At 60.0% G+C, this 23,959-nt stretch overlaps 8 protein-coding genes across 8 annotated transcripts; 5 read left to right on the forward strand and 3 right to left on the reverse strand.

Annotated features, from left to right (window-relative positions):
* Nucleotides 1-383: 383 nt before the first annotated feature.
* Nucleotides 384-1,917, forward strand: PLICBS_000854 (uncharacterized protein; the record flags this gene model as incomplete). Its single annotated transcript, XM_018318100.1, has 3 exons — nucleotides 384-788; nucleotides 848-1,732; nucleotides 1,804-1,917. The coding sequence occupies 3 exons, from the start codon at nucleotides 384-386 to the stop codon at nucleotides 1,915-1,917; spliced, it is 1,404 nt and encodes a 467-aa protein (XP_018183625.1).
* Nucleotides 1,918-4,682: 2,765 nt separating this feature from the next.
* On the forward strand, nucleotides 4,683-5,140 carry PLICBS_000855 (uncharacterized protein; the record flags this gene model as incomplete). Its single annotated transcript, XM_018318099.1, has 3 exons — nucleotides 4,683-4,751; nucleotides 4,834-4,892; nucleotides 4,963-5,140. 3 exons carry the CDS (start codon nucleotides 4,683-4,685, stop codon nucleotides 5,138-5,140), a joined length of 306 nt encoding a protein of 101 aa, XP_018183624.1.
* Nucleotides 5,141-6,096: 956 nt separating this feature from the next.
* PLICBS_000856 (phosphomevalonate kinase) lies at nucleotides 6,097-7,679 on the reverse strand (the record flags this gene model as incomplete). The annotated part of the gene is made up of 2 exons (XM_018318098.1): nucleotides 6,097-7,168; nucleotides 7,408-7,679. The coding sequence occupies 2 exons, from the start codon at nucleotides 7,677-7,679 to the stop codon at nucleotides 6,097-6,099; spliced, it is 1,344 nt and encodes a 447-aa protein (XP_018183623.1).
* Nucleotides 7,680-8,572: 893 nt separating this feature from the next.
* Nucleotides 8,573-12,046, reverse strand: PLICBS_000857 (uncharacterized protein; the record flags this gene model as incomplete). The annotated part of the gene is made up of 1 exon (XM_018318097.1): nucleotides 8,573-12,046. One exon carries the CDS (start codon nucleotides 12,044-12,046, stop codon nucleotides 8,573-8,575), a length of 3,474 nt encoding a protein of 1,157 aa, XP_018183622.1.
* A 2,757-nt stretch (nucleotides 12,047-14,803) lies between these two features.
* On the forward strand, nucleotides 14,804-17,038 carry PLICBS_000858 (ATP-dependent RNA helicase dbp7; the record flags this gene model as incomplete). The annotated part of the gene is made up of 1 exon (XM_018318095.1): nucleotides 14,804-17,038. One exon carries the CDS (start codon nucleotides 14,804-14,806, stop codon nucleotides 17,036-17,038), a length of 2,235 nt encoding a protein of 744 aa, XP_018183620.1.
* Nucleotides 17,039-17,638: 600 nt separating this feature from the next.
* PLICBS_000859 (uncharacterized protein) lies at nucleotides 17,639-17,935 on the forward strand (the record flags this gene model as incomplete). Its single annotated transcript, XM_018318094.2, has 1 exon — nucleotides 17,639-17,935. One exon carries the CDS (start codon nucleotides 17,639-17,641, stop codon nucleotides 17,933-17,935), a length of 297 nt encoding a protein of 98 aa, XP_018183619.2.
* A 476-nt stretch (nucleotides 17,936-18,411) lies between these two features.
* PLICBS_000860 (uncharacterized protein) lies at nucleotides 18,412-19,130 on the reverse strand (the record flags this gene model as incomplete). Its single annotated transcript, XM_018318093.1, has 5 exons — nucleotides 18,412-18,587; nucleotides 18,647-18,715; nucleotides 18,769-18,827; nucleotides 18,968-19,039; nucleotides 19,111-19,130. The coding sequence occupies 5 exons, from the start codon at nucleotides 19,128-19,130 to the stop codon at nucleotides 18,412-18,414; spliced, it is 396 nt and encodes a 131-aa protein (XP_018183618.1).
* Nucleotides 19,131-20,188: 1,058 nt separating this feature from the next.
* On the forward strand, nucleotides 20,189-22,522 carry PLICBS_000861 (ribosome-releasing factor 2, mitochondrial; the record flags this gene model as incomplete). Its single annotated transcript, XM_018318092.2, has 2 exons — nucleotides 20,189-20,225; nucleotides 20,280-22,522. 2 exons carry the CDS (start codon nucleotides 20,189-20,191, stop codon nucleotides 22,520-22,522), a joined length of 2,280 nt encoding a protein of 759 aa, XP_018183617.2.
* Between the last annotated feature and the right edge of the window lie 1,437 nt (nucleotides 22,523-23,959).

Consider the following 23,959-nt stretch of genomic DNA (forward strand, 5'->3'; position numbering starts at 1 on the left):
AGGGACATGGCCGCGGCAAGTCAACGCCGGGTATGATTTACGATACAATGTCAACCCGGGTAATTGTCAACGTGTGGTCAAGTGACTGCGCCTAAGCCATCGCTCGCCAGATCGGACGCCGTGAGCACTTGCGATTGCGGGGTGTCGGCGGGACCGAACTCGGTGCGCGGTCGCGCGGCAGGCGGCTAATCAGATGGAGCAAGAGCTGCCGGCGCACTCGCCCCGAGATTCTGGGCGGGTGGCGTGGGGCACGTATATGTCATGGCAAGCTCCCCTCCATCGCGACTGCCTCACATCATACATGCCCATCGACACTTGGACCATTTCCCCTCCTCCAACACATCATCTCCTCCTCGTCAGAACGCCTTGAACCGTATCCCATCATGTCTGTCGAAGTCATCAACACCATCTCCCCCACCACCAACGAGGCCATCATCACCCGCAATGGGGCCTCGGCGGCGGATCTTGAGCAGCTGCCCAAGGTCGCCACCGAAGCCTTCGAGAGCTTCCGCAAGACCACGCTCAAAGAGAGGCAGGACATCGTCAGAAAGTTCCTCAAGGGGCTTGGCGACCATGAGAGCGACCTGGCCCAGGAGCTGACGGTGCAGATGGGTCGGCCCATCGCCTTTACCGGCAAGGAGATTAGCACAGCGGTCAAGCGCGGCGAGTACCTGCTCAAGATCAGTGACGAGGCCCTCAAGGACACCGACGGCGAGCCGGAGAAGGGCTTCAAGCGCTTCATCCGCAAGGTGCCTGTCGGACCCGTGCTCATCATCTTTGCGTGGAATGTGAGTCTGCTGCCTTATACGCCAAGCCCGAGCTCGGACTGATTGCCCGTCTCATGCAGTACCCCTACTTGATTCTCGTCAACTCCCTGATCCCCGCTATTCTGGCCGGCAACACGGTCATTCTCAAGCCCTCGCCCCAGACCCCCACCATCGTGGAGCGCGTGGCTCAGATATTCTCCGATGCTGGGCTGCCCAAGGGCGTGCTGCAGTACTTCCACTGCGGCTCCCCTACCGTCATGGAGACGATTGTCCGGGACCCCAGGATCGCTCTGGTCTGCTTCACGGGCTCCGTGGCCGGCGGCTTGGCCGTGCAGAAGGCTGCCGCCGACCGCATCGTCAACGTCGGCCTCGAGCTCGGCGGCAAAGACCCGGCATACATCAGAGATGACGTGGACATTGACTGGGCCGCCGAGGAGATTGTCGACGGTGCCATCTTCAACTCTGGCCAGAGCTGCTGCTCGCTCGAGAGAGTGTACGTGGATGAAAAGATTCACGACGGATTTGTCGCAGCGGTGCAGAAGGTGCTCAAGGGCTACAAGCTCGGCGATCCGTTTGACAAGTCCACTCACGTAGGACCCGTCATTTCCAAGCGTTCCAAGGAGGCAATTGAGGCGCACATCAAGGACGCCTTAGACAAGGGCGCCAAGGATGCGACCCCGGAAAATGAGAGCTTCGCGAACCCGCCGCCCAAGGGCAACTTTGTGAAACCCACGCTGCTGACGGGCGTCGATCACTCCATGACGGTGATGACGGAGGAGACGTTTGGCCCGGTGATTCCCATCATGAAGGTCAAGAGTGATGCCGAGGCACTCAAGCTCATGAACGACAGCGAGTTTGGGCTGACGGCAAGCATCTGGACCAAGGACACGGACAAGGGCTACGAGTTGGCCGAGGACGTGGAAGCGGGCACTGTGTTCGTCAATCGATGCGATTATCCTAGTCCGGTATGTCCCCCGAGCGACGAGGGCGGGTCGGGATGCAGAGCGCAGAGTACAGAGCTAACAATGGAGCGCAGGATCTGGCGTGGACGGGGTACAAGAACTCGGGCAAGGGCCAGACACTGGGGCGGTTCGGGTTCGAGCAGTTTGTCAAGTCCAAGAGCTTCCACGTCAAGGACTACCCGAAATAATGCAGCAAAGAGACGAGTCACAAGGGGCGCCGCGGCAGGCGTGGTGCCACCGGTGCCACCGCCCGGGACGGTGCGCCGGGACCGGACAAGCTGAGATTTTGATGAGACGTGTTGACGATTAGCGAGAGACGTCGCCCTTGGAACCAGGGACCCTTGCCGGGCTTTTTTGTGTGAAATTGGGCCGGTACCGAGATCGCGGTCGCATCCGCCACCCGAAGCCATTGGGGTTGCGTCATGCATGGGGCCACGGACGGTCGGTCGGGTGCTGGCACGAGAGGGATGGCATCGGGGCCACAAGGACACGGCGGGCGGTTTATGAAGATTGGGCGTGAATGCCGACGCTCTGTGATGGATGCTCGCTAGGGGAGTGAGACAAGGCCGGCCCCCCCCACTGGCGAACGCAAGGGAGAAGCGACGGATTCGATTCACGGCGTCGGCGACCGGTCAGACCAGGTAGGAGAGGAGGAATAGAGGGCCACGTTCAGGTACCAAGTTAATGCACTCGTTTCACAGGGGGGACGGCCGCCTCAGCCCTCCGCAATTACCAGGCCAACCGTGCAAAGTGGTGAAGGAGCCGGATCGCCCTGCAGCTCGGCAGCCCCAGCCCAGGCCCAGGTACAGGCACAGGCGCACGCATGGAGGCCTTGTCCAGGGACCCAGAGAGACCCGGGGACCCATGGGATCCAGTGCGTGCCCCGGGATGCATCGCCGGCTATGTGTGTCGGGACCCCCGAAACGTCCATTCACGGTTGCTTTTGGGACGTCGCGTGTTGGTTGGGCGCCGGGTCGAGGCACGAGCCACTCGATGGTGGCAGTTTGCGGGCGAGACGCGCGATGCGACGCCCTGGATTCCATTCCAGCCCGACCGGGACGGCATTCCAGCTGGCGCAGCTCGTGTCCCGAAACGAAACGACGGACGACGTGGTCGCCGTGCGGACGCAGTTGCCGTGCCCTTGGCCTGCCCGGCCTGCCGTTTTTTCTGCGTGAGCGAAGCGTCTCAGACGCAAAGCAAGACCCTTTTTTCGGCCGCCCCCGTGTCACGCTTCGAGATGTGCATGTGTCAAAGAGAGAGAGGGCTGGCGACGAGAGGGTACGGCTTGGCCGCCCTTGAAGTGGGCGGGCGGGCTGGACGGATGGAGCTGCAGACACTTTCTCACTCTGGTTACTGTACGCTGCCCTTTGCGAAGACGTGCCTTGCATACGGGCCTGGCGTGTCATGCCGTGTCGTGTCGCGGGCAGGGCAACGCAGCAGCAACGCGCATTCATACTAATATAACGCGGCCCTCGACGACTCGGGTCCCTTGTTCACGCACGCTCGCTTGCCTTTGGGCTCCAACGCAAACCACCAGTTTCAAAACATCTTGACAAAGACAGCTTCGTTGTTGTCTGCCGAGGCCTTTTAGTCGTCTTTGGCGTGCCGCTCCTTGACCTTTGTTTCCGAGCCTCGAGTCGAGCCCGAGTCGCTCGCCTGTTTCTGTTCTCACCTGCATCGTCGCCCGTCCGGTGTTGCGTCTTTTGTCAGCCCGGTCCGCCAGCTCTACCGTGCTTGGCCTTCTTTCCTTCTTTTTGCCTCAAGTCGCCGTTTCGACCCGGCAAGTACAGTGCTGTAACAGGTCGGGTGCTTGGGCCTTTGTGCTGTTTCAATACTTGCGGCTCAGCTGTCAGCGGCGGGCGTGCAGTCTCGAACCGGACCGTCGGAATCAACCCTGCTGCTTGCTGCCTCACTCGATCGGTCGGCCTGATATCGTACTCGCGACGCTATTATTGTCGGCACCCAGACGGTCGGGACTCGACAACGCAAACACCTTTGCTTTTTCCCTTCTACTACTTTCTCTCATTTTTACTTTGTCGTTTCTTTTGCTCCACCTCTACGGAGTACAGTACTGTCTTCTTTTCAGCCTTCCTATTTCGCAGGTGCCTCCGAGTGCACCCTGGGATCGCAGCCACCGCCCGTTCGGCGCAGCCGCCACCAACAAACAACACGCAACACCAACAGGGGACAGGCCAGCAGCCCCAACAAACAACACCACACAACGACGACGAAGCCGAGCGACCGAACGGACGCCTCTTGCGTGCGTGCAAAGTGGCCCCGACCACCGTCATCACCCCGTCACATCGCACCAACCGTGTGCGCCCCGGCCAGCTTACTGTACCTGACATTTGGCCGAAAGCCCGGTCCTCATCTCTCGCATCATCGGCAGCGGCCGCACAAGCAACAACACAACAACAAAAAGCTTCCGTCATTATTACCACCACGTTCAGTCCTCCGTATTATTCTTATCATCGGCACACCCGGGGCATTTCTTGTTAATTAGCGACATTGCGCGTCCCTTTTCTTTTTCTACTTCCTTTGACCCAACACCACCACCGACATCATCACCGACACCACCACCACCATCGGCATCGCCAACACACACAAATCGGCCTTCACACCCTCTTCGGCAGGCAACTCCCCCCTCCACCCCGGCCGCTACCGGTAACCAGACTGCTGGGTCTCCTTGGCGCCATCTCTCTTATAAGATATCACATCGCATCGCCATCGCCATCGCATCCCGTACTTGCCGCCATTTTATTTACTTATTACTTATACCCCGTTGTTCTGCGCGGCAATCCGGGTGAACCGGCCTGTCGGTAGCAGCAGCTCACGCTCCTTTTCTTCAGCAGCCACCGAGCCCTCTCACCTCTTGGGAGGCCATACCCCCCGGAACGGGTCTCGACGTTCTCTCACTTCTCGTCTATACATGTGTCTGAAGGACAACGTCAGGATGTTCTACTCGCGCGTTCAGACCTTGCTGCAGCGTCGGCGCAAGCAGAAGAGGGTTCCCATGGAGATTGTGAGTATTAGCCGCTGCTGCTTCCTTCGTGCCCAGTCTCTCTCATCTTGTTGCGAGGACTTCATTGCTGACCACCCTTCAGTCTGCTCCTTTCGATCTCAAGCTGGAGCCCGTCTGCCTGCCAGGCGTCTCTGAGGACGAGTACGTTGCTCCATTATCAAGTGCCGCCCAAATTTCTGCTTTTGCTGACCTGGGGCGTCTCGCCGAATAGAATCTCCATCCTCCGTGAAAAGGCCGCCGCGAGCCGTATCGGCGTCTTCGAGTACATGCCCTCGCGCTCCCGCTCGCCGTCTCTGCACAAGATCTCGCGCCCGCTGCGCACACCTTCTCCTGCCGTCATGACGTCGCTGCCGCCGCACATTGCCGTCCCCGCCCGGCCGGTGTGGTGAGACATTCGTCGAGGCCATCAACACCGACATCATCATCATCGCGACAACATCGTCATCATTACCATCTCATCCACCACCGACAATGCAAATCTGCTTTCCTTTTCCCTTTTCTGTCGACGACAAGACTCGTTCGGCAGTGTAACAACAACAGCAACAACATCGATTTTCACAAATAAAAACCAACTACCGTCACCGGCAACTACAACACACCAGCAACACATGCTTTTTGCTTTCCATCTTTGTCTCGGCTGGGGGGAAGGGCAGGGGTAAACTGGCGTAAACCGCGTGGGAACTCTTTGCTTTCTTTTAAGTTTTCCTTTTTGTTTCTCGGGGAAATGAGGCTTTGGTTCCGGCGCACAGATGGACGGGCGGACTGACGGACGGACTGTTATGGGACGGACGAAACGTCACGGCACTGGACGAGACGGGACGGCCTTTGTACGATGGGACAGGAGGGAATCACTGCTGATAGACGGGTTTGGCTTGGGCCTCAGGGACGGGAAGGGAATGAGCATACGCGGAGGACTTTTGTCATGGGTAAAGGAACGGGAACGGACATCTTGGGGACACTACAGGGGCGAAACGTGGCCTGCCCCCAGGCGCACTAATTTCTCAATCATCGTCTCGGGGCGCAGTCGTCACTAGATAATACGAATATAAAGTCAAACGTGTTGGGAAGTAGTTCAACGCTTGGCTCTTTGTGAAACTTGGCGAAATGTTTTTGCTTCTTTGACTTTTTGTGCTCGTCTGTCGACGTTATCGTCAAGACTATTGCTTCCAGTCAAGGCTTGGCTCCGTGGCGCCCGAGAACACTGGCTTTTTCTTTTCTTTTTCTGTGACATGTGGTGTGTATATATATATATGTGTGTGTGTGTGTGTGTGTGTGTGTGTGTGTGTGGTGGGACACACCGCCGTCAAGAACTATTATTATCATCACCGTCCATCGTCATCGCCCGTCACTCCAGCCACCCGCGGTACAAGTCCAGGCTCTCGAGGCGCACGCCCTCGGTCTCGCCCTTGACGTCGAGCAGCCTGACGCGCGAGCCCTTGTCCTTGCTCCACGCCGCGAGGCGGGCCTCGACCCGGCGCGCCGTGTCGTCGTCGTCGCGCATCAGCAGCGCCAGGGCGTCGTACCCCCCCGCGCCGGGGACGACGCCGCCGTACACGCCCTCGACGGCGCCGAGCGCGTCCAGAAGCTCCGTCTGGGTGTCGGGCTCGATGGGCACGCCGCTGCGGCGGCCCATCTCGCGGATGCGCTCGCGCACGGCGTCGAGCGCGCCGGAGAGCTCGTCGGGCTGGCCGTCGCGCAGGGCCGCCGCGAGCGCCTCGTTGCGGTCCTGCAGGTCGTCCCATAGCTGCTTGGCGTGGTCGGCGTCGGGGCCGGCCCGCCACGCGAGCACCTTCTTGACCATGCCGACCGTCTGGCTGCCGCAGTCGACGTCGCACATGCGCAGCGCCACGCCCGCCGGTATCCCCAGGTCGTCGTCGCCCTCGACCTCGACGTCCCACGCGCCGTCGCCGTCGTCCACCGCCGCGACGAGCCGGTCGCTGAACCCGGGGGATCCCGGCTCGGGCAGCGAGGCGAGCACGGCGGGCGAGAAGCGCCGGTACGTGCAGGAGCCGTACACGGCGGCCGCGACGTCGAACCCGGACCCGACCTTGCCCTGGGCCGCGCAGTGCGCCGCCTGCGCGAGGTTGTGCAGCGTGCGCCGGCCCTCGGGCGTGGCGGCGTCGAAGGCCTCGCGCGGGAGGTAGTGGCTGAGCAGCGCCGCCGTGAGCGACGTGACGAGCGCCGCCGAGGAGCCCAGCCCCGTCTTGTTGGCGCCGCTCAGCGGCACCGCGAACTTGGCGAAGCGGCCCCGCGCCGGGTCCGCCGGCGTCGGCGTCGACTGCGAGTAGTAGTCGTTGTCGGCGAGGACGATGAGCCGCGCCGCGCTGATCCGGCCTCCGGCCGAGTGCGCCGCGATGTATGTGAGCGCGTAGCTTAGCGTTGTCTCAACAAACGAGTTTGCCTGTATCTTGGAGCCCCTACGCGAACAAAGACAATGTGTCAGCGAGCCTCGGAAACGTCGACATGTGAAGAAGCCTGTCTCTCCGGCCGTGTAACCGCCCGCCATGCTCGCCCGCTGTCCGCCTCGCCTCGGGGGGCCACGGCCCACGGCCGCCGAGCAACCGAACTGACAAGCGACCTCGCACGAACGGACCGGCGCCGCGCCAAAGGAGGAGGAAATAGGGGTCCAGGTCGGTAAAAAGCTTCCAATACTCACACTTGCAGCTGCGTGACCTTGATGCCGCCCCTCTCCGACGCCAGGTGGTATCCGTACCGCCACTGCGCCTCGAGGAACTGCGGGCTCTCGACGACAATCTCGTTGACCTGGACGCCCTGGCTCGTGTGGATGGCGCCCGCCACGACGTTGATGCGCGCGCTCAGCCCGAAGACGAGCCCCGTGTACTTGCGGTCCAGCACCAGGTAGCCGCCCGCCAGCAGCACCTTGCCCGGCGCCGAGACGGCCACGGTGGGGTGCAGTTGGCCGGGCATCGCGACGACGGCGGCGGTGAAGCTCGGTGCCTGCTCGGTTGTTGCTGCTGCTGCGGCTGCTGCTGCGACGTGGAGGCCGAGCTGGCGGCGTGAATGAGACGTTTCTCAAAGCCTCGTGGGCTGTGATCCGATTTCTTTGTGAAATTGCTTTGCCAAAGCGAGGGCTCGGCTGTCAATGTGAGTTGCTTGGTGAAGCTTCAGCTCGTGGCGGGGCTGAGATCGTGAAGCTCTCAAAAGCCGAGTGGGGGAGGAGCATCGATGTCAAATAAACCTTCGCTATCCGCACTGTACTTTCCCCTTTCCGGGCATCTGCACAGCTTTCCTCACCACAGTACATAATATGGTTTGCTACGATTCAATCACTCACTCACTCACTCACTCGCGTCGCCTGACCGATCAGTCATTGGTTTCCCTCGGCCCTCACTTTACTTCACTTTACAAAGACAAAGTCAAGTGGCTCAGATCTCGTTGCATTAGATCTATATAATACAAGCAGCAGGAGCCCGTCCTTGCCCCCGTCGCGGCCCTCGCTTGGATGCCGCCATCCGCCAACTCCGATCCCTTCCCGTCTTTTGACCCCTTATGCTGCTATTTGGCCTTTTTTCATGCCGAGTGGAGATGTGTCTATCGCTGGGCTGGTCCCGCCCGACCGCCAATGCCATCCTGTCTGGGCCTCGTTCCGGGCCGCTCTGCCCGAGGCTCCAGTTCCGTTTTGTAAATGAACCCAAACGCCATGCCCGCATCAAACATAGGAAAACTGTGAAACCCTAATGCAGAGCCTCTGGTCGTCTACAACGACACCCCAAACTCCTTCCTTTCTGTGAACACAATGGGGTATCAAACAAAGAGGCTCGCAAAAGGCAACCAAACGCTCTCACAACTCAACCACCTCTTCAAGCCGCTGGCGCCTCCTGGCCGCCGCCCAGAAGCTCCAGCACCTTGTTCACCACGGCGCTGGGATAGCCGCGGGTGAGCATCTCGCCAACCACACCCTTGGCCTGCTCCCTCTGCTCCACCGCGAGGTAGGCCCTCGTCATGGCCTCGTACGTGCTGGGCTCGCGCTTCTCACGCACGACCGCGCCATAAATCTGCTGGGCCTTGTCGATGTTCTTCTGCGCCGTCCAGCCGTGGATCAGCGTGTTGGCAATGTACGGCGTAAGCTCGACGCCCATCTTTCGCATCTGCGAGAGCACGGGTTCCGTGGCCGTGACCTGGTGGTTGGCGACCATGGCCTCGAACAGCGCCTGGAAGAGGCTCGCGTTGACGGGAACCAGAGAATCCCGAATGACGCTGTCGAACAATTTCCGGGCACCCTCCATGTCGTGCTGCACACAGCCCCGAGCGTGAATCAGGGACGCATAGTGGACCGGCTCGGCTCGCTGCCCAGATGCCCGAATCATCTCGAGGACCTGCTCAGCTGCCGTCATGTCCACAGGCTCGAGCGTGGCGTGCGTGTCGACCAGAAGCTTGAACGTGTGCGACGTGGGGGCAATACCCTTCGCCTTCATGCGCTCATAGTAGGCAAGCACCTTGCTCTTGTCCCTCTTGGTCGTCAGGAAGAACTGCATCATGCTGTTGTAGGGTGCAGGCCGAGCCTTGTAGTTGGGCATGGCCTCCATCTCATCAAACAGCTCCTCCGCAAACTTCTCGTCGCTGACGCGGCATAGGGCGTTGACGATTGTGCCGTAGGTGACGGAAGTTGGCTTGATGCCCAGGGCCCTCATCTCAGCAAAGTAAAACAGGCAGTCGTCGATACGGCGAGCCTTGCCCAGCTTGCCGATGAGAGCGTTGTACAAGAACGAGCTAGGCTCGACGCCCTCCGTCTTCGCCCGGTGGAAGATGCGAACAGCCTCAGACGCCTCGTCGAATGTTTTGGTCGAGTCCTTCAGCGTCGTGATGTAGAGCCCAAACGTGTTCGCAGAAGGGGCAGCACCCATCTCCAGGAGCTCCTGGTGGTACTGCTCAGCACGGCCGCGGTTGCCCATGGTGAGACAAGCGCCAACCATTGCGTCGAGAATCGAAGACCAGCCGTAACGGACCATGGCGTACTGAGGCATCAACGGGACGTCAGTACGGGCCATGGCGAGGATGTCGTGGCAGAGCTCCATCTTCCCCTCGCGAGCTGCGGCGGAAATCATCTTGGCGTATGTGATGTAGCGGGGGTGGCGGCCAGCGCGGCGCATGTTTCGGAAACGGTTGAGAGCATCACCCAGGCGCGCGCCCTTGCGACCGTGGCTGCCCTCGAGATCGTCAGCGATGAGAGACGAGCCCTTGAAATCGGTGCTGTGAGCGTGCGGATCAAAGTTGTCCTCAAAGCTGGAAACAGTGGGCGTCGACAGGAAAGGCGACGCGCTCATCGCCTGAGAAGGCAATGAGGACATCTGGGAACCCATCTCACGAGGGTCCGCGATCCCGCGCGTTTCCATGTACCGCTGAATGAACTCGACACCCTCGTCAACCTCCTCAGACAGCTGCGTCCGCGCTTCGGATTCCGAGGCACGGATGCGCTGGAACATCATCTCTGACTGGGCCAGACCCTCAGCGACCTGTCCAGAACCGATCAGAGCAACGGCATACATGGCTGTCGGCTCAATGAAAGACGCAGTAGCGTGGATTTCCGGTCGAGAAAGGGCGTGCCAGTACTTGGTGGCTGAGGCAACGTCGCCCTCACGGATGCTCATGGCAAGCAACGCCATAGTGGGGGTGACAATAGCCTGAGTGTCGCCCTTGATGCTACCATACGCGTCGATTGCCGTCATCTTCTCGCTGTTGTCGGCAGCGACGGTGGCGAGTCGGGCCATAGCCTTTGACTGAGCCTCAGCCTCGATGGACTGGGCCCAGTGGAAAGCCTCCTGGTAGATGCCGCGGGAAATGAATCCTTTGACGAAGCCAAGGCTGACAAGAGCGTCCTTGATGTCAACGGCACGGACGCCGTACTCGCTGACGATCTTCTGGAAGAACTTCATCGCGCCTTCAATCTTGTCCGAAACGACATAAGCGTTTATGACAGCGGCATAGACCTGGTCGTCAAGTCGGTCGTGAAGGCTGGCGCTTCCGTTGTCGTGGGCCACCGCGAGGCTGCGGTACTCGTTGTAGCACTCGACGGCGCTGACAAGGTCACCGCGGCTGGCGAACGCAGTGATCATTGCGGGGAAGATGGCAGCGATGGGCGCCGTCTTGCTGAACTCCATGTGCTCAAACAGACGGAGCATGTCTGACACTCGTCCAGCCTCTGCGCACGCGATGATCAGCTCGTGATACGTCTCGGCTGAGTACATGGCGGTGTCAGCATCGGCCGACTGGTCGAAGAGCTTGATGGCAAGATCGAGCCTGTCGTCTTCGCAAAGAATGGCATGCTCGAGCTCGTGAGAAGCGAACATGAACTTGCCGGGCTCGTCCATGCCGCCAAAACGCTGGCGCTTGTCCCCAAGGGCCTTCTTCATCGCGGAAACCTCCAGGGACCGCGACGCCAGGAGATTGACGAGAATATCATAAGTCTCGCTGTCCGGGGTGACACGACGGCGGATCATGTCAGCATAGACGTCGAGAGCCTTCGAGACAATCTCGATCTTCTTCGTCGGGATGTGGATGGCGGCCAACAAGAGAGCGTTGTAGGCGCTGGCAATGGGCTTGACGCCCGTGGCCAGCATGGCCTCGAACACTGCAGGAATCTCGGCATATCGGTCGGCGGCAGCAAGCTTCGCCAAGTGGTCGGCGTAAGATTGCGACTGGCTGTCAATGGGAGGAGTGGCAGTGCGCGCGACACTCCTGGGCGTCTGCGATCGGGACACAGGGACAGAGGCCCAGGGCGCATTCTCAGCGGCCTCTTGCAACTGTCGAGACTCGATCTCCTTCTCGAGGGCGGCATTGATGTGTGCCAGGGCGGCAGCCTCCTCCACCGAGAAGGAAGACGAGCTCTCATCCTCGACCGCCTCGACGGCAGGGTCCTCGGCAGCCAGGGCATCCTCCTCGCCAGCAAGAACGGTCGACGAGCTGGGCTTCCATTCGATCCGCTTCTGGAACTCAAACTGCGTCCACTCATTGTCGGCCTCGCCAGCAGCCTGCTGCTTCTGGAGAGCCTCAAAATAGGCATCTAAACCGCCATGTACGTGGCCATGGCGATGGTCGGACGAGAGGCCAGCTCCTGTCCGCTCAGAGTGAAAAGCCGAATGAAGCTGGAAGTTGGAGAGACGCCCGAGTCTGTTGGTATGCCGGCGACCAAAGACCGGGCGGTTCTGCGCGTTTAGAACATGGGGGTGGGCGGCAGCTACAACAGATTGTGCGTAGCCGTGGGTGGTGATCGACTTGGCGAATGTTGATCCTTGACGGATGAAATTCGTGTACAGCGACGAATAGATGGTGGGCATTTAGAAGACTGAGGGGGGAGGGGACTATGGGAGACCCGAGGTTAGCTTCTGCATGGAGGAGGTGGTGTTGTCGCCGTGATTGTTTGCCTGAGGTCAAGCGCCAGGCGTCGACGTTGAGTCACGGTCGAAGCGGTGCAACGGCGAAACTCTGGGGCAGGCGCTGGGGCGAAACGCGGCGGGGGACAAAGCAGCACTCACGTAGAGATTAAAGAATGAAAACGATTGCAGGTTCATTTGACAGCGCCGAAGCCCGTCAAACAAACGCGCGGTCCAGAAAGGGAGGGATTAAGGTGGTGGTGGATGTTGTTGCTGTGCGTTGCAGAAGGAGGAAGAGGCAGCAGGATGCCAGTGCTTGAAGAAGTATTGGCCTCAGGACGGGGGGAGCACGAGCGCGGTGCGGGTACGAGTAGAATGCGGGAGATGGCCAGCGAAGGCGCGTGCTGGGAACGGGGCCAGGGGCCTTTTTTTGGGCTCTGGCCCCGCGGCTGACGGGAGCGCAGGGATGAGGGAGTCATGGATGGGGGAGCTCTGCCTTGGAGTACGGGGCACACACACGCACTGGGCTGCCGCCCGCTGGGTGGTGGCAGCGGGTGCGCTGGCGCAGCAATGAAAGTCCCGTCGTCAGCGCTCCACCTCCCACTGGGTGGGCCGCCGACGGACGCCTACGGGCGCCTGCGGGTGCTCCAGGGAGGCCCTGAACGCCCCGGGGCGGGATTCGGGTGCGGAGATACGGATGGGCAAGGCCATTCAGCGCTGCGACAGTCCCTCGGGGATCCGTCCAATCCCTCAACCCAGGAATTTTTTACTGGAGACGCCGCCGCGGCGCGGGCCAACCAGCGCTGGGCAAACGCAATTTTTTCTCCTGCTTGTGCTCCCCAGCTCGGAGGCACGAGTCGTCGTTTTTGCCTCGGCGGCGCCTCGTTGCCTCTGCTCATGATGTCGCGTCCTGGCGACGACGACGGACGCGCAGGCAGGCATTGAGGCAATGGTGTCCTCAGCTTCGCACTCATGCACGGCGGCCCTCCATCTCGGGTCGCGGTGACGTTCCCTCTTCCCTCGATCGGCACACGCGACAGCGGCCAGGCCACCAGGCATGCGTGCGTGCGTGTCCGTCCCATGCGGGTGAAAGTGGATGGATGACGACCACAATGTCCCAGGGCGTGCGCCGGGACGGGTACGCGAGCAGGGGTCCCGCGCGGCCAGTTGGCGAGTATTCGCGCACTCGCGAAGAAGATGGTGCTGGGCCTGCTGGGCTGGCTGGGAACGCTGCTCCGGAGGTGGGCCCCCATGGGTGAAGCCGGAGCGCAGGTTACGGGGCGGCGCCCTGCCTGTCAGCCTGTCGGGAGGCACCCAAGGCACGGTGGTGGCTGCGCTGGCGGCGGCAGGCTGATGAATGGGCCCCGGGACCCCATTACTGCGGTACTTGGACGCTGCGCTTGGGACAGCCGCCACTCGGCAGCCTCTGCCCTGGACCAGTGTAATTTCAGATATTTTCTGTTACGACATGGTCATTGCTCTTGCCCCGACGATGGGGACGCCCAAAGAAGCATGGTGCATGGAAAACGTACGAGCTCGGTCAGTTGTGCAGATGATGGGCCTTCGGCATGAAAAACGCCGTCTTGTCGCTTCTGCTGTGCGACCGCGCTGAATAATGCGACCCAGACAAAGATGCCCTTCAAGGTTCAACTCAAACACGCGGGCGAGGTCCTCCGCTAACACGGGCAGGACCGTAAGGTTAGGTTTGGGTGTCCCCGGACTGGCAGCACCGTTGCGAGCTGGAGCGCACCCGCCGCGCCACGCCCTCGCAGGAACAAGCAAAGGAAAACGTCAGCGCCCGTTGCGCCCCTGTACGCCGGGGCACTACCGCCGAGGAGGGTCCTGGCGCCCCACGGATTTGCCTGTCACATGGCCGTTGCCCACGAAAATGTCCCGTCTGTCGTTCGGATGAGCCGGGCACCACCACTACCCCGGCTGGCACCTGTGGCTGCCACATCCGAGCGCCATCGACGACTCGGTCTTTTCTCGAACCCGGGCCCGACAACTTTGTCCGTATCGGTCCAAAAGCCTCCATCGACGGGGCTTGCGACCGAGACACATCGGCGACAAAAATCGCCGGGATGCGGTGAATTGACCGTGTCGTTGTTGTTGTCGTTCGCCCAGCAAGGGCATCGACCCGCGCTCCCGAGAGCTGGCGGCTGGAAAACAGCGCGTGGTCTGTGGTAGTTTCACGGACTTGGGTTATTGCAGGCATCCTCGACGTGCGGTGCTCGATGTCTTGTTTAGGGCTCCTTGTCAAGGAACAGCCTACACACGTCCTTTCGTCACGACTGTAAACACGTCTTCCCTCCTCTACGGGTGCATCATGACAAGACGCGCAGAGGCGGCTCTGCCATGGGCCGGGATGCGGAGTTGTCGTGGCGCAGGTAGCATTCCGGGTTACGGACGACGCGCCCTTGGCAATTCTCCCCGCCCTGGATCTACCTGCCCTGTCCGTGATCATTGATCCAGTCCTCAGGCATCCATCGACGCCAAAGAATGTCGATGACGCCTGAATCTGGGGAAGCTCGAACCCGAATCCCGGGTGCCGTCAGATCATCAGATGCGATTCTGTTATCAATCTTATCGATAAGAAACCACCCGATAAGATTGGGCCCCTCTAGAAAAAAATTCCCAGCTTCGCCGTCGCAGTGTTGGCGAACTGCAACACCAGGCCCCACCTCCGTCGACCTCGGAGCCGCGCCCAGCCTGCAATACACAATGGCCGACGATGGCATGCTGCTCAACTTTGAGCTGGGCCCTGAGCCTCTGAAGACTCAAGTCAAGTTCAAAGGCGGTCGCTGGCGCGAGCGAAAGCGTGCAGAGCGAGGCGCTCGACTGGCGTCGGAGCGAGGCGAGACGACCAAGAACGAGGCCGACGACGGCGCAAGATTCACGAAGCGACGTCGGGTGGAAGACAATGACGCGGACACCATTCCCAGCTACAGGACAGGGCCGCGACCGAGTTTCAACAGGCGACCCGAGGGCTCGCGACACGATGCTTCGCAGTCTGGCTTCTCCGGCCATCACAAGAGCCACGCCGGGGACGGTCCCAAAGGAAACCGCCAAGTGATCTCCAAGCTTTTCTCCTTCAATCCTGCGCAGACGACGGCCGCCGAGGAGAATGAGGAGGAATGGAGTGCGCCGCAAGCGACCAACGCGCCGCTGGCTGATGTCGCCAACTTTGGATCGCTCACGCTCTCGTCCCGCTTGGTCGACGAGCTGGCCAAGATGAACCTCGAACGACCGACGGCAATTCAGCAAAAAGTCATACCGCACCTACTCTCGAGCAGCTCCGACGCCTTTGTTCAGGCCGAAACCGGTTCCGGCAAGACGTTCTCGTATCTCCTGCCCATCATCCATCGAGTGCTTCTTCTCAGCTCGGGGGGCGACAAGCAAATACACCGGGACTCTGGTGTTTTTGCCATCATTGTCTCCCCCACTCGTGAACTGGCCAAGCAGGTTCACACGGTCCTCGAGCAGCTGATACGACCATTCCCCTGGCTGGTATCTACCGCAATCACTGGTGGCGAGTCCAAAAAGGCTGAGAAGGCGAGGATACGAAAAGGCGTCAACTTTCTGGTCGCCACGCCCGGCCGATTGGCGGACCATATCGACAATACCAAGGCTCTCAACTTAGGCACCGTTCGGTGGCTCATTCTAGACGAGGGCGACCGACTCATGGATCTGGGTTTCGAGGACGACCTGAAGAAGGCTATCGAAACTCTCCGGGACATTGCAATTGTGACCGAAACCGACAAAGGAACGCCGCTCGACACGTTACCGGACAGACGGGTGACGGTCCTCTGCTCTGCCACCATGAAGATGAACGTGCAGAAGCTTGGCGAGATGAGTCTTGCTGACGCCACCTTCCTGGCCGCCGAGAAGGGCGACGATGACCCAACAGAGAACACCGTTCACAAGGCGCCGGCGCAGCTGCACCAGACGTACATCGTGGTGCCTTCCAAGCTTCGTCTTGTGACGCTGGTCTCATATCTCAAGTCGGTCTTCTCGCGCCGGGGCCGCACCATGAAGGCAATCATCTTCATGTCCTGTGCGGACTCGGTAGATTTCCATTACGAGATGCTCAGAAACCCTGATGAGTCAGACGTTCCTCAGTCAGCCTCCAGAGACGCCGAGCTTGTTTCGAAGACAGTTTCCAAGGCAGCCTACTTCACTTCTGCGGCTAGCCCTGAAGTGGTGCTTCACCGGATGCACGGATCGCTCAGCCAACCAGTTCGTACGGCGACCCTGAGGTCATTTTCAGCTTGCAAGACCCCTTCGCTGCTGATCACTACCGACGTCTCGTCACGAGGCTTGGACATCCCGTCGGTCGATCTGGTCATTGAATACGATCCCGCCTTTAGCTTTGCGGACCACATCCATCGAGTCGGTCGGACGGCCCGAGCTGGTCGATCCGGCGACGCCGCTTTGTTCTTGCTACCTGGTGCGGAGGAGGGGTACATTGAGCTGCTCAAGTCGTCGACACCACCATCGTCGCAACCTTATGAGGCAATTCTCAAGAAGGGCCTCATGGCAAAGCTGGAGTTTCCGGTTGAGACATCAGCAAAGCCGGAAGATGCACAGTCGTATCACGACAAGGCCGAGACGCTGCAGCTTCATCTGGAACAGCGTCTGCTTAACGACGCAAAGCGACTGGAGCTGGCCCGTAACGGCTTCAAATCACACATCAGGGCCTACGCGACACATGTCAAGGACGAGCGAGTTCACTTCGACATTACGCAGCTGCACCTGGGCCATGTGGCGAAAAGCTTCGGCCTTCGCGAGGCGCCAGGTGGCATTGGGTCGGGTATAGAGCGCAAGGCCAAGAAGAAGGGGTCCAGGGATGCGCCCAAGTCGGACCGCGGGCAGGAGCAGCGACCTGCGGGGGATGTCATCAAGCGCAAGAGCATGATGCTGATGAGCGCCGCCGCTGACGAATTTAACATTGGCTAGAAGTGTTGGGGCAGCATGGGGAGCATGGGGGGCATTCCTCGATAGCATTTACAGGCATATAGTAGAAAGCGCTTGATTTCGCTCAAAATCCTGCTTTGATATAGACCGGGCTCATTCTGTTTACCCGATCAGGCTTGGGTGGCCCCCAGCGACGAATCAGCGAGCTTTGGCATTGTTCCGTGGGCTCGTCGCCTTGGATTGCCCTTGGGGTGTCGTGGGCATCGCCACATTATGTGGAGCAAAAATCGAGATTCATGGCAGGCGGCCCTGGATGATGTGCATTGGCGCAACGTGCCTCAACTTTGACGTCATTCGACACCTGCACCTCAAGCAGATCATTACGACAGCCACGTTTCACGTGTAAGCTGTCAACCCATAGCATGGCTCTTGACAGGTGAGGCTCGAATCCGTTGGGGACGGATCGCGGATATAAGAAGGTGGAGTGCGCTCCTCCATGGCAACCTGGATCTAGACATCCATCCTGAACAGACTTATCCATACTACCACAAACCAAGCAAAACCTAGCCCGTTCTAAAGAGGCTACTTGCACCAAAGCACACACAACACCATACGCATATACTCTACTACACAACCGCCACCATGTCCGACGCCACCAAGAAGACCGGCAACACCGTCAACTCCATCGGCGACCAGGCCGCCGGCGGCGCGCAGTTCCTCACCAGCACGCTGGGCAACACCCTCGGCGGCGTGACGGGCACGCTGGGCAACGTCACGGGCGAGGCGACGCGGGGCGTCGGCAACACCGTCACGAGCGCGACGGGCGAGACGGGCCGCCCCGTCGGCGACGCGCTGGGCAACCTGGGCACGGGCGTCCAGGGTGGGCTCAACAGCGTGGGCCAGGGCGTCGAGAACGCGGGACAGTGGAAGAAGCAGTAATTTACTTGTCTGTCGCCGTTTGATGATGGATGTTTTCATGAAGCGCGGATGGGATTCGGGCAGACTGTACGATATGTAACCGTATGGAGGATGACAATGACAATGAAGAATGACAATGAAGCAACTACGCAACGCATCGCCTTGAATCTGTAGTCTTGCATGTGCATGTAATCGTAAACCGTCTGCATTCCGTACACACAGTGTTCAAACGCCGACCTCCGCGCTGCGCTCCGATCCATTCGCAGCCACCGTCCGCCAACCGTCCGGAGTGATGCATCTATACGAAGACTCTTACTACTACTCCTGACACACAAATGCACGCACGCCTTGAGTGCATCTACCCCTCCCGGACTCGGGTCACCGCCACAATCCGTCCTATCCATTGTTGAGCCGTGTTGGTGAGGGCATCGCTAGCCATGCGCCCGGTCCGTCATGGCCACCGCGCCGGGCTCGGGCACCATGTCCGCATGGTCTGACTAGACCTGCTCGGCGCCCCAGCCAGCGACGTCGGCCTCGCGCATGTTGCTCGGGGGCTCAATCGAGGGGATGAACTCGAGGACGACGTAGCCGATGCCGACGATACCGACGATGCCACCGGCAATCTTCTGCAGGACGTGGGAGCCGAGGATGAGGCAGCCGAGGAAGATGTAGACTGGCGAGTGCTTAGTTAGACAAGCCCAATGGCATGGAAATTTCAATTCGGGTACGTACAGATGCCTCGGCCGAGGAACGAGAAGAGGAACGAGGCGTATCTCGAGATCTGGGGGGGGATCTGGAACTCTGCTGCCAGTTAGCGCCAGACAGCCAGCCTCGCGGTACGAATGGTAACCTACCAAGAAGGGCAATGGAGAGGCCAAAGACTATCATGTACACGCCGACGACGATGCCCTGACTGCGACCTTGTTAGCAAACTCCTGTGTCACCTGCGCGCGTGGCCCCTCGATCCACCACCGGTGGCAGCCCCCGCGGGACACCGCCGGCGACCGACCGCTCGGCGCATTCGAAAAGGGGGGTGTGGTGACGGCAACGTACAGCGAGAAGGCGAAGATGGAGCCGATACCACCCATGACGGTGATGGCGCCAACGGCCAAGTTAACGATACGGCTGCAGACGGGGCGCAGAGTCAGCTCATGGTGGCCCCTGACGAGGTAGGCGGCCGCGGCGCATCAACGTACAAGATGTCGGAGAGCTCCATGGCGGCGGTCGCGAGGCGCTTGGTCGAGAGGAATACGGGGTATGGCTGCGAGACGAAGCGCGGCGAGGGGTGCGGCGGAAGGGGTCAATTATGCAGACGGAGATGCGCCGCGCGGTGGAGGGCCAGGCAGCTGTTTTTTGAGCTTCAGTGGGCGAGGCTGGGAGTGGAGGATGATAACGGGGGTTGCGTGTCGCGGTTGACGTTGGCTTGGTGAAAAGTCCCGTTCGATGGGGGGAGACTGACGTAGGCGCCGCCCGGGCGCTGGCCAATGCTAAGCTCAGCAGTCAGCCCAGCCCGGGGGCGGCAGCGCACCAATGCGGATGTGCGCTATTCGCAGGAAGCTAGCGCCTGCGTCCAGCGGCGGCTTGCGGGAGGGGATTCCATTGCTGCCGCTGTAAGACGCTCCAATGAGTGTCCCGTCAGGTGCAAGCCGCGTAAAGGAGAGCTTGCTCGTCACCGCCTGCTGAATGCGGGCAGCGGACGACGAACCTGGTCTTGCAACTCGGTTCTGCCGCGCCCAAGCTCTCCTCTCGAGTCTCGACGTCAATTGTCTGTCCGTCAGTCATTCAGCTGTTTTGGGACACGGGCCGCCGCTCTTTCCGATCAGTCTTCACTTGCAACTCTGAGACGCTTATTCTCCCCGGGCTGGTTGGCCAAGGGAGCGGCTCTTCCCTCACCTTCACAGAGCTGTCCCAGGGCTCAATGCGTCACTGAAGGTGGTGAGAGATCAAAGAGTCCCCGTGCAAGTGCAAGAGATGCTGCACCTCTAGAGACCTTGTCTTGCGACACCATGATTGTCTTGACGCTCTTCCGGCGTGCGCAGCCTGCTGGCAGGCGTCTATCTGCCAGAAGTAAAGCTTGTGTGGCATTGCCGGCTGCCCGGACGACAATACGGCTCTACAGCCAGGCCGCTGCCCACGATCACCCCCGTCTCGAGGACATCCGGAACATTGGCATAATCGCACATGTTGATGCAGTAAGCTATTCCTGGATTGAATATTCCAAATAATCCAGTGGTGGGCTGACAATGCCAGGGCAAAACCACTACCACAGAGCGGATGCTCTACTACAGCGGCGTCACTCAAAGGGTCGGAGGTGAGTCCGTCAGAATCACTTGCTCCCCGACTATTAATTGCTGATGCTGTCTAGATGTCGACTCCGGCAACACTGTCACCGATTTTCTCGAACTTGAGAGGGAGCGCGGCATCACCATTCAGTCTGCAGCCATCACCTTTCACTGGCCACGGGCACAGGACTGTCCCGCGGGAACGCATCCCAAGACAGTCAACCTGATCGACACCCCTGGCCATCAGGACTTCAGGTTCGAAGTCGACAGGTGTCTCCCAATCCTCGACGGTGCAGTCTGTATCATCGACTCCGTCAAGGGTGTCGAGGCGCACACTGAGCGCGTCTGGGCGTCTGCTCATGAGTTTAAGATCCCCCGCATCGCCTACTGCAACAAGCTGGACCGCGAGGGGGCCTCGTTCAAGAAGTCTGTCTTGGAGATCGGCACTCGCCTTAAGGGCTGGCCGCTCGTCTGCCAGATACCATGGTGGGAGAAGGATGAGTTTGTGGGTGTCATCGACGTCATCAGCCGAGTGGGCTACCGCTGGAAGTCGGAAAGACAAAAGATTCGATATACGCCAGAAGAGTTGAGAGACGCTCTTGCTACGTCGAATCCTGCACTTATCAAGGAGCTGGACTTGGCAAGGCAGCGGTTGATAGAGGGCCTGGCGGACTTCGACGAAGCCGTCATGGACGAGTTTTTGGCGGAGAATACGGACATGACCGCATCGTTTCTGAAGCAGGCCGTCCGAAGAGCAATCCAGAATGGCGATGGGAGGGTCATCCCGGTGTTTGCCGGGTCCAGCTTCAAGCATATCGGCGTTGAGCCATTGATGGATGCCATTACCAACTATTTACCAAACCCGTCGGAGAGACCCGACGTCGAAGTGCGGGTTGGCTCTACAAAGCACCATATGGAGCAATTCCTTAACGAAAAGCACAAAAAGGGAGCGCGAAGCAACGTTGCTTCCGTCGCTGCCGTCTTCAAGGTCTTCAACCATCCGAAGGAGGGCGTCATCAGCTTTGTGCGCGTCTACCACGGCACTTTGATGCGCAATGCGGCCAGCTTCAACACCAATCTGATGACCCAGGAGCGACCTATGGGCATCCTTCAAATCTCGGCCTCGAAAACGCACGATATCCCGGAGCTTGCCGTGGGCCAGATTGGAGCACTGCGAGGGCTAAAGCAGGCACGGACCGGAGACACGCTGATCACGACAACAAACGGCAAGGCTGTTGCCGAGGGCTTCCGCCACATGCAGATCCGCCCGCCCGAGATCCCTCCTCCCGTCGCGTTCTTGCAAGTCGATCCCTACGGAAATGTCGCTGCGCAACAGCTACAGACAGCCCTTGAGAACGCATCTCGGGAGGACCCGAGCCTGCGGTGGAGTCGCAACCCCAAGACGGAGCAGTTTACAATCCAGGGCATGGGGAAACTCCACTTGGACGTCTCCCTGTACAACATGCGGCAGAAGCACAAGATTGATGCCGACTTTGGCCAAATCGAGGTGGACTACAAGGAATGCGTCATGGCACCCACACAACCGCACTATGTGGTGTTCGATCGGCCAATTGCCAGCAAGCCTGGCAAAGTCGCTTGTACGGCAACCTTGGAGCCCATGGAGGACTATGACATCAGGAGCCTGTTGGAGTCGGGTGTCGAGAGAGATGGCAACGTCTTCCAGATCAACATTCCCGCTCCCGAGGGCGAGGATGCTCTCCCATTTGATGTGGAAGAGGCGAGGCACCAGCTACTGAACGGAGCCATTGCAGGGCTCGCCCGGGGTCCCCGTCGGGCATCACCGATGAACAATTGTCTCGTCAAGGTCGAGCTCGACAGTTCCGAGGGCGCGCTGGAGAGCCCCACGGGCGGCCACTTCAGCAGCGCTGCACGGACGGCCGTGCAGGCCGCCCTGCGAGACGCGTTCGAGAAGCACCAAATTGGGGTCCTCGAGCCGATAATGCTCGCGCACATTACCTGCCCCGAGGCGGCGGCGGGCAGCGTGCAGCACGACATCACAGCCGGCGCCGGTGGTCACATACTCGAGGTGACGGATCGCACAGCCGAGTCGTCATCGGCATCGGGCGAAGTCGAGCTGGTCGACGCGTCCAAGATTTACGCGCCCCCAGACCCCTACGAGTCGGTGACCTCGCTACGAGGGAAGAAATCGACAACGCGTATGGTGGAGATCGTGGCCAAGGTGCCGTACAAGGAGATGCTCGACTACGACGACCACCTGCGCAGCAAGACTGCCGGACGGCATTCAATGACGATGTCCTTTGATTCATTTGCAAGAGTTGTTGGACACCGAGAAAGGGGGCTTTGAGACGCTGCTGTAATACTTACCCTGTACCAAAACCCTTTCGACAAGATTTACTGCCCTCACCGCGCTCCAGGCCGGTTCGTGTCATCTTACGCTGCTTACAGGACGCCTCTCTTCCATCGTGTATCTTAAATGCCCCGTGAAGTGGCCTCACGGGTAATTTTATCGACATAACGTCACCTTGAGGTGCTGCTCTGTACCGTGGACCAGTCGAGTTTCCCCACCCCTTCTGACCATCAACGGTGCTCCCCGGAGGACCCGACTGGACGGTCGACCAGACCTCAGCGACAGCGAGTGCTGCGACAAGAATATGGCTTCGATGACCTACAACGCCCATCTGGGCCGGTCGCGTCCAATCGTGGAAGAAGACCCTTGTTCAACGGGCTCCCAAGCGCATCGCCACAACCGCGAAGCGTTTATGCACCCTTCCCGCTGCCTTGAGACAGCTGCATTCCTCAACTAAGCCACTGCCTCTCGATCCCGTACGCCACTGCCGCGCTGCTCCGATCTCGAGAGACGGGCGATTATCGGGGTCACACAAACGCTGCGGAGTGCACTCGATCGCAAACCTCGTGACGTCGATGTCGCGCCCATCGTCGCCCCTTGCCGCATTGCGCTCACCGGCGGCGTGATTGCGGGTGCGGAGCAGGCAGGCAGCGATTATCAACAAGGCCGCCGGAAACGCCGTCGACAATGTACGGCGACATATTCTCATGCACGGAGGCGAACTGAGTTACATTTGCTGAGGAATGGAAAGGCGGCGCCGCTGATGACAGCGGCTCTCTGGACACGCTGTCCATGGCCTCACCGATGAGGGCCATGCGACCACGGCTGCTGAACATGATTCAGGTCCAAAGCTTGCTTAAGACCATGGCATATGGTTCATGCGGTCGGTGGAGCGACGACTTGGCGATGCGCCCACCCTTTGTTCGATCACTTGGCGGCGTGGCCGACGAATCTCAAACCGCGGACTTCTCTGTGAAAGAGGGCTGGGACCGAGCGCGTTCTCGTAAATTGCTTGCAGGTTGGACGGTCGAGCGGGAACGACCCTGTCGCTTGGCTTGCCTGGCGCTTCAATTTGTGAGCCATCGCCTGGGACTGGTGACCCGGCTGATGATGAAAAGGCCGGCGCAATTTGCATACCAAGCGCCGTTGGCGTGCTTCGGCAGGCCAGCCGAGTTGGCCCAGTTGGTGGAGAGCATTCATGCAATCTTGGCGACGCCGATCACGCTGAATACCTCGGAGGAGCCGCCGGATCGCTGTCTATTGTTTGCGCCGGCCACGCGTCTTGCTGTTTTATGCTGCCCCCGTGGCTGTCCGCCCGTGTCCGGACGAGCATAGAGACACGGGGGGATGTGGTCGCAAGTTGGGTCAAGGAGAGGCGATGAGGCGGTAGCGTCGCGGTAGGTCGAGGTGAGGGAGCTGCATGTCTAATTGCCC

Source organism: Purpureocillium lilacinum, assembly GCF_023168085.1.
Source record: "Purpureocillium lilacinum CBS 284.36 DNA, scaffold_1, whole genome shotgun sequence".
NCBI classification, from domain to species: domain Eukaryota; kingdom Fungi; phylum Ascomycota; class Sordariomycetes; order Hypocreales; family Ophiocordycipitaceae; genus Purpureocillium; species Purpureocillium lilacinum.